Consider the following 25,704-nt stretch of genomic DNA (forward strand, 5'->3'; position numbering starts at 1 on the left):
TTGAGGGTAAAATAAATAAATAAATAAATTCCGAATTTCGAGTACGAATCAAATATGCTTGTTATTCGATTGGTATTCAAATGATTGATATTAGAGATTTCTGAATATTAAAACATTACCAAATACATGGAAAATATTTCAATTTACTGCACTTCATCGCAATGCCTGACTGTGCAGCGAAGCATACAAGGGGGTCAGTTTGTGAAGAGGGCTTTCCCAACAGGTGCGAAACGTGAAGCACTTAATGAAACCAGGAAGAAACATTGTTCGCACTTTAGTTTGATGTCAAATGCAGACAAGATATTCATCAGATAAAATTACTGTGATGCCAATGGCTCTTGGCAGTTTTTTCAAGTCCAATAATTCGAGCTTTCGATTAATTGGGAAATTTGTTTGGTCTCTTATAGGCCGAATTGATGAGAGTTTTCAGCAGCAATATGACAGCTCTAGCTGGTTTCAAGCAGGTTCTTCCTGCACACAAAAAATTGCCATATGGAATCCTTCATGAAATTTATACTCAATTTTTCAGCTCAAATTTTTCAGTTGCATGCAATCTTAGTTCAATTTTATTTTGCAAATACTGTGTGAATTCTGAAATAAACAAGGTGAACAGTGTTTGCTATTTTTTAATTTTCCATTTTTTCCCCTACTAGATATTCGATATTCAAAAGCATTTTTTCCATATTTGTATTTGATTCATATTCAAAAATTTCAATATTCACGCACCACATCCTATTAGACTGAATGCATTGTGTTGTGCCTCAAGTGGAATTACTGCAATAAAAAGCTGCGCTAATAAGACACGAACGAAGGAACGGCAGGACACACACAAACGCGTTTGTGTGCGTCCTGCCTTTTCCTTTGTCCGTGTCTTATTAGCACAGCTTTTTATTGCATTGAACTATGAACCAACTAGCCCGACAAATTTTACTCGAATTACTGCCTGTGCTGATGCACACATGCTCTACATGGTGATGATCACCTGCCCAACACTCACCTTTGCGTCCGAGAGGTGGAGACAGGCAAAGGCCACTCTGTCTTCGATGGCCATGTTGCAGTCACGCTGCAATCAACAAGGCACTGCAAACTAGCCGCAGACAAGTCAGCACTTGGCTGTCCACTGCCCAATACAGAATGCAACATGCGATCCCCTCCAATGCATCTATGTTCTCGGACAGGCCACCAACTTGCTCATCTTGCCAGTGTGGCTTGGTCCACAAGCCTTTAAAACGCAGCAGAACCTGCTTGCCTCAAAATAGAAAAAATTCACATGTGGCTGAACTGAAGGGAAAGTTTCTTCTGAGTAGAAAAGTGGCTGCTGCCTCCTGTGAAATTTGCTAAACCGTCATGCATGGCAACTCTCCAGTTTAACCCTTTGAGGGTAAAAACATTCCTAAATTATTTTAATGCGCAAAGTTCAATATGAGTAAAGTCAAGGAAAAGTTGCAGAAAAGTATTGGAAACCGTATTTTCGAGTCAACGTTGCTCGACACTCCAAACTCGGGAACCTTGGGAAACGCACTAAATAGGGAGAGCAGAAATACCTCGTGAGCGTCGATGATAAACAAGCTAACAGGAGCCCCCAAAAAAGAAGAAAATCAGCTTCTGTGGCCCCTGCAAGGGAGTGGCCATAAACAAAAAAATCAAGTTTGTGCGCCTCCATTGCGATCTCGTGGCGAAACCGAAACCACAAAAGGGTCGCAGACTGGGCAACATGCTGCAGCTAGGAATCACTTCTGTTTATCTTCGCAAGAAGGCAGCGCAATAAATTTCAGTCCTAGGATTTGGCAGCACCTCGCAGTGAGCATGTATCGTCAATAGGGTGTGAAATTTCAAACGGAGGATTGAAACTACCGGTACAGCAAAGACCTTGCGGGACAGAAAACCACCGCCATACATTTACGGCAAAAACCGTGAAGCCGTTAATTCCAGCTATATCCCACTCGCAGCAATGCTCCAATGTTCTATGTTTTTAATGAGTCGCTGTCCCATGCACATGGGAGTGTCACCACGTTGGTGTTTTCCACAAAAAAAAATTTGCACAGAAAGCAAGCGGAGTGGTATGGTGAAGGCTTACATTTCCCTGTCAAGGATAAGCAGGCGCAGACTTAACAGCAGTGTTGATTTGCTGACAACAGCGACGGACAAATCCTGTGCATCTCGGGATGCGTTGTGCAGAAGAGCGACTTGAAGAAATCTAAGTTTTTAATGCTGTCATATGCGTAGTGAAATCTCATTGATTCGATTTAATATGTTTTTTGGCATAATATTGTTACTGTGTGCAGTATCGAGACGACGTGCTGGTGTGATGTGGTGAAGAAGACGATGCTCAAGCTAAGCTGGGTTCGTTCTGGTGGTGTGTGCATCTAATAGTGAACTACAGTAGAATCTCGGTGATACGAAATTCAAAGGGAGACGAAAATTTTCGTATCACTCGAAATTTCGTATCACCAAAAAACGAGCAAAATCTGTTTTCAAGCCTTCCAACAGGTGCGAAATATTTGTTTTCGTTGAAAGAAATCGCGTATATCCTTCTGCACCTTCTTTTCCGCGAGATCTGATAAAAGAGAGTTTTGAAAACTGAAAAATTGGGCCGCTGTCTTCTCCCGCACAGACTCGGAGGTCACGGCGCGCCGCAGAACATCGATGGCGTGCATCGTTTCTGCTGCCGTCGGCGGTGGGTCACCAACGCTTTGGTCGTCGTCATCTTCGTCACTGCATGGAATGCCAGGCTGTGATGACGCTTCCTCCGCAATATCTTCAACCGTGCGGAGACCACAGGTGGCGAGGTCGTCGTCCGCGGTGACGAAATCGTCGACGCAACAGTTGACGTCAAGTTGATTCCAGACATCGATGGGAATCGGGTCTGGCACTTGCGAGGCAGTAGCCACAGCGGATTCGAAAATCCCACACTTCGCGAAACAAATGGCAATGGTTGTAGGAACGACGCGATCCCAAGCAATTGCAAGAAAATGCACAGCGTCCAGAAGAGTGATCTGGAGATTCGCGTCCTTCCTTTCAATCTTAGCGAGGAGGCAGCGCACCAACAAAGCTTTAAAATGGTGCTTAACATTCCTTATAATCCCAGCATCCAGTGGTTGCAAATGACTTGTTGCGTTCGGGGGCAGGAACACCACCTTAACACTCTGTAGTGTCATTTGTTTTGGATGGGCGGTGCACTGGTCCAGCAGCAAAACTATTTTTCTGTTGTGGCAAGACATCTTGCGGTCTTAGATTATGACGCACCTTGAACCGGTGAATCCATCCACCAGAGGCCTGAAAGTCACCAATTCCAAGTGTGAGTGCGATGTCCGCTGCCTTCTCACGAAGCACTTTTCCGTCGATGTTGACGCTGGCCGCCGTGACCTCTCTGAACCACGTTAGAAGAACCTCTTCCAACTTCACATGGTGGGCAGTTTTGGCTTCTTTAGAATTCATCGCAAAGTGCTGCACATTCTGCATAATTTGGTCGCACTGACCAACGATCGTTGACAACGTTGACAGCGGCAGGCCTAGCTCCTTGGCCATGTCAGTGCGCCTTTTCTTGGGCTCTTTGTCCACCTTATTTAAAATTTCGAATTTGTCCATAAAGGTCAGCCCCTTTCTCTTCCGTGACATTGCAGTATGATGTACCTTTTCGCGTTGCCGAGATGATCACAAAACGACGCGCTATCAACGCGGTGTCAGCCTCAACAAACGAGAAATTGAAGCAATGTGTAGCAACGTGTTGCCGCTGCAGCGCAGACTCCGGGAAGCGGAAGGGCGTGGCCTGCGGGGCGTGGCCTGCGGGGCGGCGGAGAAATGTGGAGAGGGCCGCATGGCCGTGCGCACAACTAAAAAAAAAAACAAAATGCGGGGGGAGGGGAGAGAAAGAAAGAGAGCGGGAGGGGGGGGGGCAAGATATCACCGCCTTCCTTCGCCAACTTCGCTGCTGCCGTGGGTTGCCAAGCCGGTTTTTTCCCCGCTGTAATTTTTTTTTTCTTTCGCGCGCGTGTGCGTGATCCGTGCTATCAGTGCTGCGCCGCTGCGCACGCTTTTCTCGCTGTGCGTGTGTGCGTGGGCCTCGACCGGTCGTGATACCAAAGTTCGTATCACCCGTAGCGAAAAGAAAAGTGTTCGAAACATTCGATTTTTTGCCCACTGAACACAATGCAATTCGGCCGGGGAATTTTATGAATTCGTATCACACCGAATTTCGTATCAGCCGAGTTCGTATCACCGAGATTCTACTGTAGGTAGAACGAGAGGGAGAAGATGGTTTACACGGTATGAAGGAGCACTGAACAAGGGCAATGGGGTACGCCTCATTTCGACAAGTCCACTTGTCGAAACGTTGGCTCGACCTGCGAACTGAGGCGTACCCCATTTACCCTTGTTCAGTGCTCCTTCATAATAGTGAACTAGCGTTTACTGCTGTGTACTTTTCCTTAACATTTGGTGGAGGATTGCTCGGAGTACGTAAACAGCCAAACCTGGATCTCCGTAGTGGCTGCCAGATTGGTACTCTCACTGTGCCATCCGATGCGACACCTTTTTCAGCGGCACCACCAGCTTCCATTGTCATCATGACGGAGCCTCGTGATTAGGGCACCTTCTGCGGCACCGATCACGTTAACGCAGAAGACTGGCTCACTATGTACGAGCGCGTCAGCAAGCACAACCATTGGAATGCGACCTTCATGCTCGCCAATATCATCTTCTATCTGGCGGGTATGGCATGCGTCTGGTTTGAGATGCATGACAACGATCTCACATTCTGGAATATGTGCAAGGAGAAGCTTCGAGATGTATTTGGCAAGCCGATCGGATGCAAGCTCAGCGCACAAAAAGACCTCGCATTCTGTGGCCAGTCTTCGACCGAATCACATTTGTCATATATTCAAGACATTCCAGCCCTATGCCGAAAAGTGGACAGCACCATGTCCGAGTCAGACAAGGTGGGCCAGATAATAAAGGGAATTGTAGATGATGCTTTCAATCTGCTGCTTTGCAAAGACTGTCCGACAGTCGACTCAGTCATTCAAGGCAGTTTGAGCAAGCAAAACACTGTCGTATTAATAACCGCTGTGACCGCTTGCCAAACACTCAGCTGCTACATCCTCGTGCAAAGATAGCCCAACACTGCAGCAGCTATCTCATACTTCCAACTTGACCAGGATTATTAACAGAGAGCTAGAAGCTATGACACCCGTTGCATTCGCTCCTCAGCCAGCAGATGCTACTATAGCCTTAATCCAATCTGTCTTTCTCCAAGAGTTTGCAAATGTGGGCTTCAACTCTGGCCAGCCTTCCACACAGCCCTCGCACCAACCTAACGTTCCAGTTGTACCTGCTGCGGCTCCTACCACGCTCTTTCCGATGCGATACCGCTACCGCAACCCGGCCGAATGGCGAACCTGGGATGACCGACCAATCTGCTTCAACTGCTCATGTATCGGCCACATTTCTCGTCATTGCAGCAGCCGTTGGGTTCTGCTACCTCAACCTTGCAATCCTGATCGCAGCGCCGACTGTGGTCCACACCCAAACTCGCCACCCCCGCGCATGTCCAGCTGCTCACCGTCTCCTCAGACCTGGCGGTCCTGCTCAGCCCAACCTCACCGTGCATCATACCCTCACATCTCTGGCTCTCTTCTGGAAAACTAACCAATGCAGCTCCTGGAGGTGACGCTGCATTGACGACCCGGCCCAAAAATCCTCTACTGACCCTCGTTCATCGCCGCAACCTTCTAGACATCTATGTGGATGGTGCCTCTGTTACTGCCCTCATTGACACTGGTGCCCAAACTTCAGTCCTCAGCTCATCTTTTCGCTGCAGTCTCAAAAAGGTTGTCACACCCACCGCTTCATCGCCGTTTGTGTCGCTGATGGAAGCGTCACTGCCATTGTGGGGCTGTGCACTGCGCACGCGAGTTTTTCCGGTCGCACTGCCCTTCTTCTCTTCACTGTCATCGACCGCTGCCCTCATGATGTGATCCTCAGCTTCGACTTTTTAACAGCCCATTCTGCCCCGAGTGATTGCTCAAATGGACTTCTTCACTTTGTGGGATTCGGGCTTGCTGCGGCTGCCCTTTGCGCGGCCGCCGCCCGCTTCCCAGTTGTTCTCCCCGTTCCCTTTCTCCCGCCTGAGGCGGCGGAGAGGGGCTCGGACGACTTGTCACTGTCGTTCGGGCCACAGCTCCGCCCTGGCGTCCCAGTGGCTGTCCTCATTGGCGCTTTTGGCGGGAACACGGCACCGCTTCGACAGCCGCGCTCGCGCGACTGTCCGAGCGGAGCCCAGAGAGAGACCCCTCCGAGACATCGTAAGGAGCGTACGCTACTGTTCTTGTCTGCCGGCCTTTGTCCGCGCAGACCAGTGTGTACTCGAGTTCGTCTGCTCCGGGTCGTACCTGAGAGCGCAACTCGAGCCTGTCGATCGTGATCCAACAATCCGAGACAGGCGTACCTTGCGGTGGTTGCCCACCCTCTCTCAAAGGGACCCTCTGGTCACTGCGAGAGAGCACAGCACGCCCTTGCGTGCTTGCGGCGCGCACTCCGTGTCACTTGTGCGTTTTGTATATTATGGATGTTGTGCGTGGAGTTTGTGTTTCTGTTAGCGTGCTTCTGTCCTCGTTTAGTTTGTTTTCTTATTAAGTCCGTCCGCGTAGTTTTTGAAAATGTAGGCAAATATTTAATCGGATAAAGTTGTTCTTGGCTGGAACTGAGGCGTAGTGTGTGTGGATGTATTCTTTTCTTATTTTTTTTATGCATGCATGGGGACCTGCCGCGCTTCCGCTGATGGGTAGGAGGGCAATTAAGGAGAGGAGGATGTGGGATTCGGGCTTGCTGCGGCTGCCCTTTGCGCGGCCGCCGCCCGCTTCCCAGTTGTTCTCCCCGTTCCCTTTCTCCCGCCTGAGGCGGCGGAGAGGGGCTCGGACGACTTGTCACTGTCGTTCGGGCCACAGCTCCGCCTTGGCGTCCCAGTGGCTGTCCTCATTGGCGCTTTTGGCGGGAACACGGCACCGCTTCGACAGCCGCGCTCGCGCGACTGTCCGAGCGGAGCCCAGAGAGAGACCCCTCCGAGACATCGTAAGGTGCGTACGCTACTGTTCTTGTCTGCCGGCCTTTGTCCGCGCAGACCAGTGTGTACTCGAGTTCGTCTGCTCCGGGTCGTACCTGAGAGCGCAACTCGAGCCTGTCGATCGTGATCCAACGATCCGAGACAGGCGTACCTTGCGGTGGTTGCCCACCCTCTCTCAAAGGGACCCTCTGGTCACTGCGAGAGAGCACAGCACGCCCTTGCGTGCTTGCGGCGCGCACTCCGTGTCACTTGTGCGTTTTGTATATTTTGTATGTGTGTGCGTGTGTGTGTGTGTGTGTGCCGCTGGAGGATGGCGTTTCAATAAACGTCTCCTTTGTGAACTTGGAGGTTTGTGTCCTTGCAGCGAAGTGCTCTCCTCCCGGTGGAGGTTGAGTGCGCGCTGCGGTGTTTCAGTGTGCGCGTGGTGACGGCTGATCGGGGCTTCGGCTCGCGCGACGCTCGAACCCGCGGTGGTTGGTGGCCTATGTCCACGTAGAAACCACAACTTAGACCTGCCCTTCTGCTCCAAAAACATCAATGTCAAGCCCCGCTTCTGATCCGCCAAATGTTCGTCTACCGCCCGAAGCTGCTATTTATGTTCCGCTGGCCCCGTTCTCCACAGTTCCTGACGCCACTTGTCCAATTACCGATGTTGTTCTCGCAACGTCATACTCCCTCATACCGTCGTGACTGTCACTGCTAACTGCACCTATCTGCCCGCCCTTAACTTCAGCCGCTCGACCCAAATTTTACCCCATAGCATCGCACTCGCTGATCTGTTTCCTTTGGCAGACTGCAAAATTGCTGCTGTAACACCTCACCATCTGTCGGAGCAGCATATATCGGCTTCTTTCCATTCGAACATCTTTTCTGGCATGATAGCCGCAGACCTGCCAGATGACCAAGCCAAAGTTCTCTCCGACCTTTTGCTGTCGTACAGTGATATATTTGATTTCGGGGACCACCATTGGGCCAAACATCCATTGTGATCAATTGCATCAATATTATACCGAAAATAATTGACAAGATGCTGGCGCAAAACATTATTGAGCCTTACTGCAGTTCCTGGGTGTCTCCTGTCATTTTAGTCGAAAAGAAAGACCAAAGTTCGAGATTTTGTGTCAACTATCGCCACCTTAATCAAATAACAAAGAAAGATGTTTATCCTCTTCCGCGAATTGATGACACGCTTGATTGTTTACATGGTGCCATCAACATGCCTTCAGGCTACTGGCAAATTGCTGTCGATGAACGGGATCGAGAGAAAACCATATTTGTCACCCCCGACGGACTCTATAAATTCATGGTGATGCCATTTGGCCTCTGTAACGCTCCTGCGACATTCGAGCGCATGATGGACTTGCTCCTCCGTGGCTTCAAATGGCCAGCATTTTTATGCTACTTAAATGAAGTCGTCGTTTTCTCTCCCACGTTCGCAACCCACCTTGATCAGCTTTCTACTGTCCTGGCCGTTTTTCGCCGCGCCGGTCTTCAACTGAACACCAAAAAATGCAGCTTGGGCAGGCGCCAAATCAAAGTCCTGGGGCATTTGGTTCATGCGAATAGTGTGCAGCCCGACCCTGAAAAAGTTAGAGCCATGCGCGAGTTGCCTACCCCACGTAGTTCCAGTGACGTGTGAAGCTTCCTTAGCCTTTGCTCCTACTTCCGCCGCTTCATTCGGAACTTTGCAGACATCGCTCGTCCGCTTACCTCTCTTCTGCAGAAAAACATACTTTTCACATAACCAAGCCTATGCCTTCATAACGCTTATTTCCGCCCTCACCACTCCACCTGTTCTGGCGCACTTCCATCCTTCTGCACCTACCGAACTGCGCACCGAAGCTAGTGGCCATGGCATTGATGTTATCCTTGCCCAGTACCAGCATGGTTCCTCTCACGTAATTGCTTATGCCAGCCGCCTGCTTTCGTCCTCTGAGCGCAATTATTCAATTACAGAGCGGGAATGCCTTGCACTTGTTTGGGCGCTGACCAAATTCTGCCCTTATTTGTTTGGGCGGTCCTTCTGCGTAGTGACAGACCATCGTGCTTTGTGTTGGCTGTGCTCACCTAAAGACCCCACTGGCCGCTTAGGTCACTGGGCCTTGCGAATACAAGAGTGCACATTTACTGTGGTATACATTCCGGCCAATTACACCAAGACGCTGACTGCTTATCCCCGCCATTCTGTAGATCTTTCCGATTTGCCCGACCATATTGCTGACGACTACGTTTTGTCCATCTCGGAATTTATCAATATCGGCTTCGAACAGTGTCGTGATCCTGCCCTGCAACCAGTTATTGACCAGCTGCGAAACAACTCCGATCCTTCCACCAGCATGTTTGTGCTCTATAACGAGACATTATACCGACGCAATATGCATCCAGATGATGCGGACCTTTTACTAGTCGTTCCGGCTCATCTGTGCTCTACTGTCCTCGCCAACTTCACAACGCCCCTACAGTAGAACACTTGGGAGTATCACGCAGGTACGACAGTGTGCGACGCTGATTTTTCTGACCTGGTCTCTACTGCTCTGCCCGTTGCTACATCGCCGCTTGTGAGCTGTGTCAGCGCTGTAAGACCTAGTGGGCCCCTGCAACCAATCCCAGTGCTGACTGAGCCGTTTTCTAGTGTGGGCCTCAATCTTCTTGGGCCTTTTCCGACGTCGACTTCTGGAAACAAATGGATTGCTGTGGCGACTGATTATACCATCCAATATGCTGTAACCAGGGCTATCCCCACCAGCTGTGCCTCTGACATTGCCAAATTTCTTCTGCATAACGTCATCTTGATTCATGGTGCTCCACATCAACTGCTCACAGATCGTGGCCGCTGCTTCCTTTCTCAAGTAGTTCATGACCTTGTCCGCTCATGCGCTACTCGTCACAATTCACCACGGCCTACCATCCGCAAACGGTCTTACTGAGCGCCTTAATCGCACATTGACCGACACGCTGTCAATGTATGTGTCCGATCACCATCGGACACAACCTTTCTTAATGTTCGCCTATAATTCCTCACGCCATGATACCGCCTAATATTCTACCTTTTATCTACTTTTTGGCTGCGACCCTTTACTCCCCTTTGACACCTTGCTGCCTTTGACGACTCTTCCTGCAGCTACGCTTTGGATGCCATCGCCCTCGCTGATGCTGCCTGCCAAATTGCTCGAGACCGGCTTGGAGTGTCTCAGTACTCTCAAAAGCGTCGTTATGACCTTCATCAACGTGAAGTCCACTACCTTCCTGGTTCCTTTGGCTCCCGGCTCGCTGTGTGAGGATGTGCGAGGAACTTCTGCCTCGTTACGTGGGCCCTTACCGCGTCTTGTGGCAAGTCACCGATGTGACCTACGAGATCGCCCCTCTACAGCCCAAGTATCCTTCCACAACCCCTCATCCAGAACTCATGCATGTCGCCCGTCTGAAACCGTATTATTCAAGTTTTGTGTGCACCGGGACGGTGTTTTTCCCGCGCGGGGGATACTGTTACGGTGTGTAGTATCGAGATGATGACGACATGCTGGTGTGGTGTAGTGGAGAAGACGACGCTCAAGTTAAGCTGGGTTCGTTCTTGTGGTGTGTGCATCTAACAGTGAACTAGCGCTGTGTACTTTTCCTTAACGATATGTTGTTTTCATTTTACTTCCTGCCGACATCCCATTTTTTGTACAGCTAATGTTTACCAGCAGCTCGTAGTAGCTGTCGTCAGCGGCTGTGAGAAAGGCGAAGATGGCCTGCAGGTAGGGGTCCCCCAAGGAGAGGCGCAGCGAATGCCACACCTCCCGCCACGCCTCCCGGGTGTCCTTGGTGTAACCGGATAGAGCCAGTGCGACCATGCCCAGGCCAGTGCTGCCACCATCGGTGCCACCTGGGTCATTTGATTCACTCAACCACACTGCAGGCCATTGTAAGAGAAAAAAAAATACAAAAAGACAAACTGGAAATGCAATGCAGACAGACGGCCTGTGTACATAAATTGTTCAAGAATGCATGATCATCATCCTGACTATACCCGTTGCAGGGCAAAGGGCCCTCCCATTTCCTCCAATTAACCCGGTCCTTTGCTAGGTTAACCCCTGCAAACTTCTTTACCTCATCAGCCCATCTAACTTTCTACCGCCCCCTGCTACGCTTTATTTCCCTTGGAATCCAGTTTGTTTCCCTAAGCGACCATCGGTTATCCTCTCTTCGCACTACATGTCCTGCCGATGCCCATTTCTTATTGCCTTCCACTAGAATGTCAGTAACTTGAGTTATTTCTCTGACCCACTGTGCACGTTTCCTATCTCTTTACATTATCCCTACCATTTTTCTTTCCATGGCCGTCTGTGTTGTCCTCAACTTAAGTAGAACCCTCCTTGTTAGCCTCCACGTTTCAGCCCCATAGGTGATTACAGGTAAGATGCAACTGTTATATACTTTCCTCTTTAGCGATACAGGTAAGCTGCTAGTCATAATCTGCGAGTGCTTGCCAAATGCGCTCCATCCCAGTCCTAATCTCCTTGTTATTTCCCTTTCATGGTCCGGATCTGCGGTTACTACCTGTCCTAAGTAGACATATTCGCCTACTACTTCCAGTATTTCGCTACCTAATGTAAACTGCTGTTCCTTTCCGAGGCTGTTGAACATTACCTTAGTCTTCTGCATATTGATTTTCAAGCCTACCTTTCTACTTTTCCTGTCTAGGTTATCAATCATTATTTGCAGTTCATCCCCCGAGTTGCTTAGCAAGGCAATGTCATCAGCAAATCGCAGATTACTGAGGTATTCTCCATCTACCCTTATCCCTAACTGCTCCCATTCCAAGACTCTGAATACTTCTTCTAGGAAAGCTGTGAATAGTACTGGGGAGATCGTGTCTCCTTGCCTAACACCATAGGAATTTCGGTTCTTTCTTTATGCAGAACTACAGTTGGTGTGCAGCCACTATATACGTCTTCCAGTACTTTCACGTACAGCTCATCTACACACTGATTTCGATATGCCTGCATGACTGCCAAGGTTTCTACTGAGTCAAATGCTTTTTCACAATCAATGAATGCTATGTATAAAAGCTGGTTATATTCTGAGCATTTTTCTATCATCTGGTTGATGGTATGGATATGATCAATAGTAGAGTACCCTTTCCAAAAACCTCCTTTTTTGCTTGATTGCAGCCTAAGGTTGTCCTGAGCGATTACCTTAGTAAATACGCTGGGGAATACTGCACTACTTGATAGACAGGGAACAAGTGAAAGACGACACATGAATGAAGCGTAATCCTTTTGCGCTTAATTTTTTTGCTCACTTCACTTCTACCAACAATTATTTCTATTAGCAATATGAAACATGCATAGCTTGTTGCAGTGTGAAAGACTGGCAGTGGCAGCATAGCATGTGAAGAAACTGGATAGAAAGATGGTGCAGTGGCCAGTGATACTTGTCTCTTTGCCTCGGTTCGAGATTACCACAAGCAGCTGCTTTTAATGGCTGTTCGTTTCCAGCCGCTTTGGCAAAATCCAAGAATGCTTCTGCATTAAACAGACTGACACTGTGTGTGGTTGCAACTGCTGCTGTCCTGTTTCATAAGGAGCCACCAACCCACTGCCACGGCCGCTCGATGGAAGCGCACTAGGTGCGGCCTGCTACATCGCCCGAAACCGGCGGGAGGCGCCTACTACCAGTCGCCACCGCCGAGGCGCCACCGTTCGGGAACAGCCGCGCGCGGAGAGCTGCGCCTGGCTGCGCTTTGAGGGAGGCGTAGGCGTGGTAGAAGCGCTTTATTTTGAGGATAGAAGAGCTCCGCTTCACACAATTTGGCAACAAGAATTAGTATATACTGTCATGTCTAGTGTGACCATGTCAGCACTTAGCGCTTGCTCGGTAAGGATGTATACTGGAGTGTAGCCCGAGAAACTTATAGTGACAGTGGTTCAAGGCCACTCGATTAGAGAGCTCGCATTACCGTGATGTTGCATTTGGATCCAGTTGTTCGTCACATTAAAATGTGACCAAGCTGTGAACAATTCGAAGCTGTTCAGCTGCCATGGTAGCCTAATGCATAACCACTTAACTGTGTCGCGAATTCCGTGTGTCATTTTCATATCATTTACTCATTTCTGCATACAGCTTTTATACACAAATTGATGTCAACCTGTTCTAAGCTGCCAGCGCTATACAATAAAAACATGTCCTACTATGAGCAACCTCTGTGAAAATGCGACATGTAACCAACCCTTCTATCTCATTGTGACAAATTTTACTGTGGAAATACAAAGATGTTTATTAGGTTAGATCTAGATGATAACCTGGGATCTTCGACTCAGTTGGAGACCACTTTGTACGCCAGAACGCTATCCGTCATGGCTTCCCGCATTTTGCATGACTGGACAAAGTAAGCGCGATTGATAGAGCCGGTCTGCCTCAAGGTGCTACATATATGCGCCGAAAGTTTTTAATAATAATTTTATTGGCTGCTCGCAAACCCATACAATTTTGCTGGTTCGTAATTTTCAATGGAAGAACGCGCATCGAGTGTTGCTGTTGTGAAACTATTAGCTGTGATCACAAGAATGTTCACGCGTCAGAGCGCAACTGCAGCCGAGATTCAGCAAGCAGCCAAGTACGCTTATTTAATGGCCACGCAAAAAAAGGAAGAAAATTACCAATCGCAGACGGAAAACCTTTCTTGAGAGAGGTTTATGCCATAGCCATACACATCGCTCCACTGTTGAGTTGACATTTCCAGCCCAGCTCGCTATCAGTGGGGACAGCAACTTAAAGATATCTTGCATAGCGCCTTAGCATGGGCACAATCATTGTTTTATAGATTAGCTGCAGGTACTGTGTGCAGTGAGAACACAATGATGAAACCAAAAGTTTCCACAGCTCGCTACTTCATCGGACCTCTTCAGACTTCATCATCCTGTCAATGAAGGTGCTCGTAAGCTGACAAAGCTTGATTACTTCCTTTGCGGGGTATATCAAGCCTCCATAGTCCACGGTTTTCATGAACCTGTAACTGATCCAGTTGACTCATATTTCCTGCAACATGCTCTTGCTCGACTGACATGTCGCCACAAAATCATTACCAAATATCGCATATATTAAGCAACAACCTGGTAGTGATAAACAAAACTTGGGGCTCTTAAGTCTCCTTGAGGAGCGTCGTTAGAGTGACCGCACTTTGCTACCTGCTTATTCACCGTATCACGTAATTGCTGCCTCTGTCTCATATCATTAGAATGCAGCCTTAAGCCACCGCATTATGTGAAATAGCACCCTACACATAGCTATATAAAGCCCCTTTTTACCGCAGCCGTACGAACGTGCCCTATAGGAGTATAATGTGCCTGACTTGGGATCCAAGGGTCCCGCTTTCAATAATTCCCATTTCACCTTTACATCTTATTGACTCTTTCTGGTTTGGCAGCTCCTGCCACATTGAACATGTCATGTGTTCTCATTGCGCCGAAGGTGTCTGGCCATGTCACCAACTAAAGTGCCTCTTACCAGAGAGGTTTTTTCCCGACTGTCCGCCGACAGAGCGGGCGCCGGATTTTCTGTGTAACGTGGCTTTTCATTTTATCGCATCGGCTCAGTCTCAACAGCATAAACAAATGTTGTATGCACACGCTCCTTTATTTGCAAGGCCACTCAGACTAGCGCGGCAAAATTTAGAATAAATTGCATGCTTATATATATATATATATATATATATATATATATATATATATATATAAACCATCGTAGCTTTTTCTGATATGTCCTCGCAACATAACCTGCGAGAAAAGCTTCTGGTGCTACCTCATCGTGTTCATCTGCTTCACAACACATAGTTAAAAATCCTAGTTCACTGGCCAGCTCCCTGGTAACTAAGTAGGTTAAACAACGTGACGGGAACACAGGAAAAGAGGACGACACAACTAGCGCGGCTATGCCGTCTTCTTCACCTGTGTTCCCGTCGCGTTGTTTTCACGGTTAACCTGTAATTAATCACCAACAAGTCCAATCTGCTGTCCCTTGTAGCAAATTCAATGACTGCTGATAGGGCATTATGCTTCAGCATCTGGACTTTTTAACCGCAGCGCCGCTTTCATTTCAGAGGAAGCGAGTGCATTTCCACTCCTCGCTGCTGTCTTTGCCTGAAGCAAGCTCAGCAGATAAAATTAGAGGGTCTCTTAGATGTCTCTTAAGCGCAGGACGGCGAAAGCCTACCTTTCTCCTATCATTTGCCTCTCATCGTTTGCCACAGTTCGTCATTTCAAGTCGTCGTTTGATATATTGGTCGTTTCTCAGTCATGATGAGTCTGCCTGCGTAGTCATTGTAGCCCTTATCACTCATAACTAAGCAGGTTACTCATTTAGAATCAGCAGTGGTCATTACATGTCGTTTCACATATTGATCATTTCGTTGTCATTAACCGTAATGATGAGTCATGCCTAGCTATTATAGTCATTACCACACATTGCTAAGCACTTTTACTCATTTCTAATCAATTGCGGTCATTATATGTCGTAGTTTGATATACTGGTCATTACAAATCATTTTAGTCATTATTAACCATTATTAGTTATTAGCATTAGTCATTATCTCTATCAATGTCTATAACTTTTATTGATTACCTATCACCATCAATCATTTTCATTCTTAATCTCCCTCCTTGCACGTCCGCTTTTGCGACTGGCACACCAGTGCACAGATGCGACGTGACACAGATAACAGGCACAGCTTCTGCGCATTGATTTTCGTTTCATGGGCATAGAACGGCTTTCGCCTTAAAAAACAAACGCATCCAGTCTCAACGTTAACGTGCTTGCACACGCGCGCACAAAAAAGTTTGTGTTAACCACGCAGACGCGAGGCGGACGCTCTCAGAAAGGAAGCAAACCGCGCTCTCTGAACCGGCGACCCCGGCGGCGACGTGTCCCTGAACAGTGGCGCCCTCAGCAGAAATAGCGGGCGCAACTGTAAACTCCTCAAGGACGCGCTTGCCCATTGACGGCAGCGCGACGCAGCAGGCCGCACCCAGTGCGCTTTCCATCGAGCGGCCGTGCCACTGCACTTACTCTGCAGTTTGTGATGAGCATTCCCACATGTTTGGTGCAAGCTTGAGTTATTATCTGGTAAAATGGCACACGGGAGTTCAAATTAACCAATACCAAATTATCAGAGGTTTGAGCAGAAATCCCAGCTTGTCCTGTGTGGCTGCCAGGTACGCATTGTACTGCAGGCCACTACGCCTACTTGTGTTGGCAGATGCTAAGTGAAGAAGTAATGGGCATGGGCAGGACATGTAGTGCGAAGAGAGGATAACCGATGGTCGCTTAGGGTAACAAACTGGATTCCAAGGAAAGGGGGCGGCAGAAAGTTAGGTGGGCGGATGAGGTTAAGAAGTTCGCAGGGGTCAAGTGGATGCAGCTAACACAGAACCGGGTTAAGTGGAGAAATATGGGAGAGGCCTTCGCCCTGCAGTGGGTATAGTCAGGCTGATGATGATAATGAAGTGAAGTGCTGCAAAGGAAGGGCTACTTTGCACTGTTGTATTGATGCAATCATGCGAGCATCCAAAGGATGAGTTATCTGCAGTGGCGGCATACGCTTGCAAACACTTCTGCAACTCTCTTATTCAGACGGCATTCTTAGCGCTAAAAATACACATGTACACGTCTAAAGTTCTTTTAAACTCTCTTACTGTACACAAGATACGTCCGACCACATACACCCACACTTTATCAGGGGACCAGAGCGGCCGCAGTGCCCAGATGGGACCTGGATAATCAGCTGTGGCTGACTAAGATAGCAGCAGTCTCTGCTGGAGCCCTGGACTTCTGACCTTGAGTCAATTCCATAAGATTAAGCAAATGAAGATCAATGCCTGCGGTGTGTAAACAGCAGCAGATATTAAGAATTGTGAGCACAGCTGCTCACCCTGTGCAGTGGCTGCCTCCTTGAGCACAGCGATGGCGTCTCTCATACGGAGGTTGAACATGTGGATGGCTGCCTTGCGTGCATAGTTGCCCTCTTTCTCCAGCCTGCAATGCAAGGTCGGGCATATATCCTGCCCTGGGACACAGCGGTCGAACACACTCTCCCTAACCAGTGCATGGTGGGGCAGAAAGGAGACTGCAGAGTGAATGGGGAGTTACTGAGCTAGTCCATTCGCCACATAACAGGGATCAAAACCCGTCACCTTGCCTTTCCTGCTTTCGCTGCAGAGCCGTAGAAAGTTGTTCGCGAGTACTGGCCGTGAGGACATACCGTGGCGCCACATCTTGGAAGTGGGATAACTTGCATTGAACTGCTGCTCTGTGATGCTTTCCTAGGCAGTTTAGTTGTGCGGTAATGCTCAATTGCCTTATTTCTTTCATGTACACTTCAGTTTAGGCCTATTTAAGACTGCTGAGGCCTTAGACCAACTCCATTCTGTATGAAGGCATTTCATAGAGCCCATAAGCTGTCGAAGCGTAGCCCAGTGAGTTTGAACTACTGCTACGATGCCGCACACCTGCAGCATTGTTGTCACTGTTGATAAAGAAAGTGAACATGTGACAGATCCAGACAAAAATAAGTGGCCATAAATAACGGTAATCATTTTGAGAAAATTATGCGCTGCACCAATACATCACTGTTTTCCTCGGCTATTTCTCTCCTAGAGAAACGGAGCTCTCAAGTGGTGATAGATGCAGTGCACTTTGCGCAGTGCCGGCAGCAGTGGCGCCATTCGGCTGATCCTTGAATTGTGAAGCTCTACAATGAAGACGACGCGAAAAAATTGTGTAAAGCAACTGTGCAGAGGTGTGTTCCTTCTTGCACACTGACCGTCATCTTTGCTACTCGAGCTTCGTGTGGGTGTTTGTTTTTCCACGCAGTTTTGTTGACACTTAAGTGAGCCGATCACGGTGTGCATGGTTGTTTGTTTTCTGGGTAATTTGAAATTACTGCTGAAGTTGCATAAAGCGAGCCACAATGCGTACCACTGTGTGTGGCAGCAGGAACATTGTTTCGGGCATCAATGCCTTCAGTGAGAAGAAATTTGACACTTTTGGACGAACATTCCTAGCTCTGGGTAGCTACTGCTCGGCAAAGAAGCCAGTATATGTTCTATCCCGCCAGCAATCGGACTTCACTAGCTGCACAAGTAATAAGTGCAAGAACATAAACTTTAATTAGTGCAGTCCTTCGGCCGCAAGTCACTAAACTCTCCAACTCCATATAGATGAAATCTTGCTCAATAAAACACATGTTGCACACACAACAATAACCACTTACTTCACACAATGGCAACTTGCGTACCAAGCGTCCTTCAGCTAATTTTTTTTGTAGAAATGGGGAGCATGCGCTGGGTTCCGTCACAGAGCAGTAACAGACCATGTCAACAGCTTAAATAAACTAAAGCAACAACAGTGACCACGCAAGATAAAAGTGTGTGATCCTGACACATGTCAAAAAGCAAAACTGCAGAGAAAACTGTGACTTTAGCTTTTAGAATGCACAATCCAGCGCTTGCTTCAGCAGCAGTAAGCGGAGTCATGTGATCCCACTTTCTCCCCTAGGCTGATGCTAGCACCACCCGCTCCAGTAGTGGAGCTCGCACCCAATTGTGGCTCACGCTGATCATTGTTACAATGAAGTATACAGTAGGTAGCCCTTTGATTGGCGTAACATCACCTTGCTATGCAAAAAAGTAAGAAAGCCACCGCTGTTGGCATGATCGTGCATGATGCACTGAAGATAAGGGTGTGCAAATATTGGAAATTTTTTAACAGTGAATCAAATGTCCTGGTATTCAATAGGGTCTAAAATTATTCTAAATGAATAAAACCATTTAAAAAAAACAGGGTGCACTTTAGCAGCGTGAATCATGATGCCATGACCTGTCTGTGCACGAGGATTCAGTATTGCAAGGAAAGGGCATTTTTGGAAGGGAAAAGGTGAACAAAAAAATGTGACGAGAATGAATGTTGACTATATTATCACCTGCTGTGTACAGAAATGCTTCAAGAATTAAATTCAGTTGTCAGTTCAGTGCGAAGTGGGTGCATCTCATCCATATCTTCTAGTGTTGTTTGAAAGAAATGACAGCACAGTAGAAATTTGTAAAAATTCAATAAATTATTTACAACCCAATCACCGAGTTTTTACTGTACTTTTTCCTATGATACCGACTCTAGCACTGTCTTCGACACTTTCATAAGCTGTATCCCTTGTCGTCGTCCTGAGCAATTGCTAAATTTGTGTGCAGTCATCCACATAGAAAACAAAATTGTCCCGTGCTAAGTGCAAGGCTGGGGGAATAGACAGAGAGAAATTTCAATGAATGCAGGAGATATTTAAAAAAATACAAAAAAGTGCAAGGCTGGCTTCACAGCTGATGAGTGTGCCAAAGGCACTCACACTTCCAAGCCAGCAGAGAGTTTGAGAACTGACAAATCTGTGTCCTGCTTGTTGTAAGCGACCGCCTGTGACGGTAGACGTTTGATGAAGAGGTGGTAGTTTACTAATGGCTTCCACAATTGACAATATTGTGCAAGCGACTGAGGAGAAAAAAAAATGGAGGGAACCAATGAAGAGTTGAGCAGTGAGAAGACAATGGAAGGAAAGCTTGGCAGTTACTATTAAAAACCACAGAGCTTTGCCGGCATTTTATCATCCTCAGAGCCCATGAGGCAACATGTTGTAGGCCTCGAATTGGTTCAGTGGTAATTGCTCACTGGATTAAAAAAAACAACATAAAGAAAACATTTATTTTTATCTGTTTATTTATTAAATTTCCTTATTTGGGAAGAAAAAAGCTTCATATCTTTCAGTATGCCTGTAATTTCTTACTATGGCAGCCTTCGGGTGTGTGGTGATTACACTGAGGTGGTGCTTATCCAAGTGGTGTACGACGCAATCATTTACACGAGTGCTTGCCACATATAATGCTTTTCTGCTCTGCAGTAACTACGTGCAACAATCTCCAGACACATCTTAACTCTTTCCCTACCGTGGGCAAAATGACTGTTTTCTGTAGGTTTGAGTATATTTTTTTTTCTGTAAAAACTATCCGGTCTAAAATTTTATGCAATACACGAAACGAAAGATAAATAGATTCGCTTTTTAGGCATATAACTTTGAATATGAAGTTTTTGGTTGTAACACACAATATAATTTCCTCAAAACCACATTTTAGAAAAAAATTGAGCAAAACTTGACGAAATGCACTTGTAAATGAAACAAAAAAAATTTTTAAAATATTTCGAGATATACAAAATTCAGAGCATTGTATTGGCCACTTCCTGTAAAAAAAAAGTAAAAGTTCCGTATTGAATAGTGTTCTTGACGCAAAATGAGCAATCAAAGAGGGCCGCTGCAGAGCCCCATGCGGATGCTGTGGTCAGAACGCCCCTCCCTGTTTTGCGGGAGGCAAGATATTGTGCCCAAATGATGTTGACACCCTGGGAATGAGATAAATGACACCAGAAACACAAACGAAACATCCAGAGTATCTGAACTAATCCAGAGCGGTTCCAGACGCATGCAAAACAGGCCAACAAAGTGTGGCCGCCGATGTTCCGTGCCGGTTTCCATAGTCTTCGGGGTAAGAACTGAATTCTGACGATAATTGGCAGTAAATTCAGAGTCGCTTCCGCTTGGGTCATCGATAAAATCGGTTGTAGATAGTGCGCAGTTGTCAGATTTGCGAAGCTTCAAAGCGCACGGCGTAGACGCGGATGGCGCCATTCTCGCATGCTACCGAGACGTTTCCGCGTGCTCAAAAACTTTGCGGGAAAAATGTACACAGCATCAAAATCTAAACTTCAGTCCATGAGCGACACGGAAGGGTTAAAATCATCGGTAGGGAAAGAGTTAAACTGAGGCAGTAAACTGTCCACTGACCTGTGGTTGAAGACATTGCCTTGCAAACCATCGTGTCTCTGCTTCCAGCCACACAACCAGAGCACACGTTCGCTGTGGAAAAAGTACGAGCAGTCAGTTACCATTGATGCCTAGCAACATCTTTTGCATTCAGATGTGCCCCTTTGTCGAACAATATAGCAGCACATCCTGAAAACGTTCACTGTGCTGAGTGCAGGCCACATTATTCGGGACATGCACATGAAAGTGCAGGCTTGCCTTTCAGTCGCTCTGTAAGCGCATCTTTGCCCACAATGCCTTCCTATCTTTCCAACCCACACCTAGACAACATACTGAAGTTCTTTTCCAGAAAAACAAAATAGTAAAAGCTGACAATATTTACAAATACAAACTCATAAGAAATTACTCTAGAGCGGTACAAGGAAAGCTCGATTCTTTTCTCACACTAGCCAATCTACAGAAACAGCATTATACTTACCCTCCCCGCCATCAACTGCCATGGAAAATTCCTTTCTCGCGAACCAACTATGGCCGTCAACGAATTGCTCACACACTTCCAAACACACTAAACGACTTCACAAAGAAAAACATAACCGTAATTAAACTGAGCAAAAAGCATATCTTAGAAATATTTCTGTAAACAGCTTGCCTCAAAGATTAAAAACGTATTTCTATCCTGTATTTTTTTTTTCTCATTGTGAATCAGCCTATAATATTTACTTTACTCATTGTATAATATTAAATGTGTTTGCGTACAATTTTGTGTTTGTGTTTGCGTAGTTTTGCGTACAATTATGTATTATTTGTATATTGCATCTGTATGTGACAGTGTAATGAATTTTAATCTCTGCAATCATTGAAGAAAATGTTACGCCAAACAGTGTGTCCCTGTTGCCTGGGTGGCCGGAGCATTGTCAAGCTGCTGCTGTGCAGCTTTTTCTCCCGTCCCCCTTTTTCGCCATGCATCCCTTTCTTGGTGAAAATAAAATGTGCGTGAAAAAAAAAAATATATATATACAACCTAACCTGCTATGCTATGCACCACTGTGAATGCAATACACACCATACAGTGCCTTCAGCACTAACACTGCCAGCCTAGAAACGAGTGCAAATGCTTGCACTATACAGAACAGCATCACTGATTTGCAGTGCTGGCTACTAGGTCACCCTTAATAAATAGAATTCCTTTTTTGTCCCACATTTGGTGACCCCCCAATGTTTCGCACTGCAAGCTTCTACCAGCTTTACATCCTGCCCTCACACACAAGTCACAAATTCTCCCAACATGTTCGGTGAGGTCTTAACCATGGCTGGCACTTGGAAATTTTCCACTATTTTATGTCCCCAGCCACAAATGGCACAGCTTTGGTTGCTGCCACTGACCAGTTTTAAAAAACACCAAGTTTGGAGGACTTCTAGTTTGACTGCAGTTGAAGCTATTAGCAGAAACTAAATGAGAAGCTTTACTACCCAACCCAGATTCATGAGCAGCTTAGCAGAATTCACCGAAGCTGGACTTGGAAGGCCAGGCGTCCACTTTCACCGCTGCCCAGGCAAAGCCTAATAAATGAAGGCAGCCTTACTCTTTAATGGAGGTGCACCAATGCTAAGACTAACCTCCTCTTCGATTATAGGCACCCTGCACACCACCCACGACGCAATGCTGTGCCGTGCTGCAACTCTCTCTCAACACCAAATGCCACACAAAAACAGCCGGACATGTTGGCCTGATGGAACAAAATTTTAGGGCTTCCTAATGCCGCACTGGGATACACAGCATTGGATCCGAAAAGCAAGCTTTATGCATATCATGCTGTCTTAAGTTGTGCAAAAGGGACATCTGCACGAGGAGGCCTTCTTTGATGTCCAATTGAGAAGTATCAGATGTTTCCCATTTTTATAACTATATTTAATTTCATGTAGAACATCAGAAGGCAGAACCAAGTTTCACTACTGTGGCGTTAGGGGTCGCGATCAAGTTTTTGTTTCTACAGGGCAAGTCTGCAAAAGACATTCACAGTGAGATGTCACAAACACTAGGAGAGAAGTGTCCTTCCTACAGCGCTGCCAAAACCTGGATTGCTCGTTTCAAGACTCCTAGTGGGCACCTCACAACCTCCAACAGACCCAGCAACAAGCGATTCTTGAGAATCGGCAGATATCCACCAAAAAGATAGATACTGGACATCTCCCGGGAGCATGTTGGTTTTATTATTACCAATATCCTAGACATGCACAAGCTTTCAGCGAAGTGGGTGCTGAAATGTTTGAATAGTGAACAGGAGGAGCTGAGGCATCCAGAGCTCTTTTGACCCATTTTGATTCTAAAAAACTTTTTGGATAGATTAATGACCGATGATGAAACATGGCTCCACATTTATGATCCCGAAACTAAGGAGCAGTCAAAGCAATGGCGCCAAAGTGTGTCCTCGCAACCGAAAAAATTCTGGCCAAAAAGTCATGGCGTCCATTTTCTGGGACAAAGATGGTGTTCTGTTGCTGGAATACCTACCTCAGGGCTGTAGTATGAGCGGAGAATATTACCCCCGCCTCCTCGACAAGCTGAAAGAGGCAATTAAGATGGAACCCTTTTGTTGCAGGACAATGCACCTGCACACACGTCCAAAGTTGTGGCTGTCAAAGTGAAGGCCCTCGGTTTCCAATTGGTCCACCATATCCCCCATTTCACTTGAACTGGCTCTCTCTGACTACCATCTGTTCCCCAACTTGGAGAAGCATCTGAAGGGTCATCATTTTGACGACATTGCTGACGTCAAACTTGCCGCTGAAAGTTAGTTTTAGGACCTGTCACATAACTTTTTTCAAATGGAGTAGAAAAGCTGTGAGAACGATACAACAAGTGCATCATACTCAGGGGAGAATATGTTGAATAAATGTGCACTTTCAATACTCTGACTACAATCTTTCTGTCCAAAGCCAGGAACTTCTCAGCACCCCCTCGTACATGGCACTGGATAAAGGAATCGTTCATGCTGCTTATTTGTTTTTAATATGCTTACCTCTGCAGCGAAGGTGCCTTTGGAGAGGACAAGGCGGGCATCACATAAACGACCATAGCTTACATTGTGAGACTTTCTTGCTGGAATCATAGCAAGGAAACAAAACTGTACCCAGGATCCCTTCCATCTTACATGCATTCAGTGACTCAGTGAAAAAGAAAAAATCCTTGCCTCAGCTTAAGATACCAAATGCAGCGGCTGGCAACATTTATTTTTAATAACCACCACAAAGAACTCGCCTGCAGTGATGAAGGAACCAAGTAGGTTCTGAAACGTCGCGTGCAAGTTCTTCCCTTTTTTTGTTGCCGTTCCTGTCTATCACACTTGGGTAATCTGGATTGCATAAAGCTAGCAGCACACTAGTCAGCATGCTAAAAGCCAGCAGATAAATATTTCTTACCTTTAATTTGACAGTTTTTGATGCCGCCCTGATGCCTGTCTGCGCAACGCACCGGGCTGTTATATAGATCTCATCACTGGAAATTACCTCCTTCACGTCGTGTACATGGCCTGCTTTAAAAAGTTTTGTCCAATTTCGGATATTTGCACCTTGAAAGGATTTTGCAACCCCGTTAACAGATCCAAATATCACTTGTACAATCAGCGGCACAGCAGACGACATCCCTGCGGAAACGAGGAACCACCGCGCAGGGCGCTGAACGCAGCCTCTACGGTGGCGGCGCCTAGTGGGTGCAGGGTGCCTATAGCTCACAAATTACAGCACTGCTGCTTGTACTTTAAATTTTGTTTTGCAGCATTTCTCAATTTGTACAAATATTTTCACGAGTAGAAAACATACTTGATTCGATCTTATCAATACTTGATTTTACTATTCGGTTTGGAAAAAGTACACTTAACTGTTATGCTGTCCCAGTGAGCGCCGCAACACAGATGAAAAAGTCTTTACTGCAGAGTTACCATAAAATGTTTCGGTCCAAATGCAGATGAAGCAACAAAAATAGATTTGAATGTGTCATGTCATTTTTATGACGTTTTCCATCCTCACTTATAAAAATGAGAGCAATGTGGGTGATAATGAGTCACCACATTCTTAACCACAGCCAACCAGAGCTGTAATCTGATGATCAAAGGGACTGCATTCATTGTATCTGAAGTTTGTAGTAAGAGCCCAGCTAGAACAAAAATAACAAAGTTACGTTCAGACATTTATACCATTCAACTGCATGCCACCTTTCAGTGGCTGATGGCCATATGAAATAGTTTACCTGGTCTACGCAGCTACTTTTGAGGAACACACCTGAAAGTTATCCTCTACTGGCATTCCTTTAAAACCTATAAACTGCTTTTTCAGGTTTGCCCAAGTAACATACTTAGGTCATGTCGTCGACTGGCATGGCATTCGCCTTGATCCTGATAAGCTGAGATTCCTAATGGCTTATGAAGCCCCAACTACTCCCAAAACACTCAAAAGTTTGCTCCCTATTTCCTTCGCTTCATCTCGAACTTTAAAGGGAAGCGTACTTTGGCTGCACTACTAAAGAAGAATGCTGCTTGGACATCGACCTAACATTGCGCTTTTCTGCCTCCTACCTTGGCCCATTACGATGAATCAGTACCAACTATTTTTTACACGGGGGACGCTAGCCAAGGTTGCTTTGGAGCAGTTCTTCTGCAGGAAGATCAGTCTGGTGAACGCGGGGCTTAGGCCAGCCGCCAACCTTTCAGATGTTGAATGCCACTCTTCCGAACTAGAATGTCCCCATCCTTGTTTCATGATGCCCTTGACGGACTTGCGGGAAAGGGAACATCTGCGTCTTGATGAG

General features: G+C 46.7%; 1 protein-coding gene across 3 annotated transcripts in view; it reads right to left on the reverse strand.

The window, feature by feature from the left end:
• Nucleotides 1–25,704, reverse strand: part of LOC146201456 (GATOR2 complex protein MIOS-like) — a 279,626-nt gene that overhangs the window by 67,198 nt on the left and 186,724 nt on the right. For all 3 annotated transcript variants that reach the window (XM_084595860.1, XM_084595859.1, XM_084595858.1), the window contains 4 exons: nucleotides 20,922–20,993; nucleotides 16,971–17,074; nucleotides 10,744–10,928; nucleotides 998–1,063 (listed from right to left, as the gene is read on the reverse strand). In XM_084595860.1, coding sequence (XP_084451986.1) covers nucleotides 998–1,063; nucleotides 10,744–10,928; nucleotides 16,971–17,074; nucleotides 20,922–20,993 — 427 coding nt within the window. The remainder of the gene's footprint in view (nucleotides 1–997; nucleotides 1,064–10,743; nucleotides 10,929–16,970; nucleotides 17,075–20,921; nucleotides 20,994–25,704) is intronic.

The sequence above is a fragment of the Amblyomma maculatum genome, chromosome 2 (assembly GCF_055883805.1).
Source record: "Amblyomma maculatum isolate TAMU_Amacu chromosome 2, ASM5588380v1, whole genome shotgun sequence".
Taxonomy (NCBI): domain Eukaryota; kingdom Metazoa; phylum Arthropoda; class Arachnida; order Ixodida; family Ixodidae; genus Amblyomma; species Amblyomma maculatum.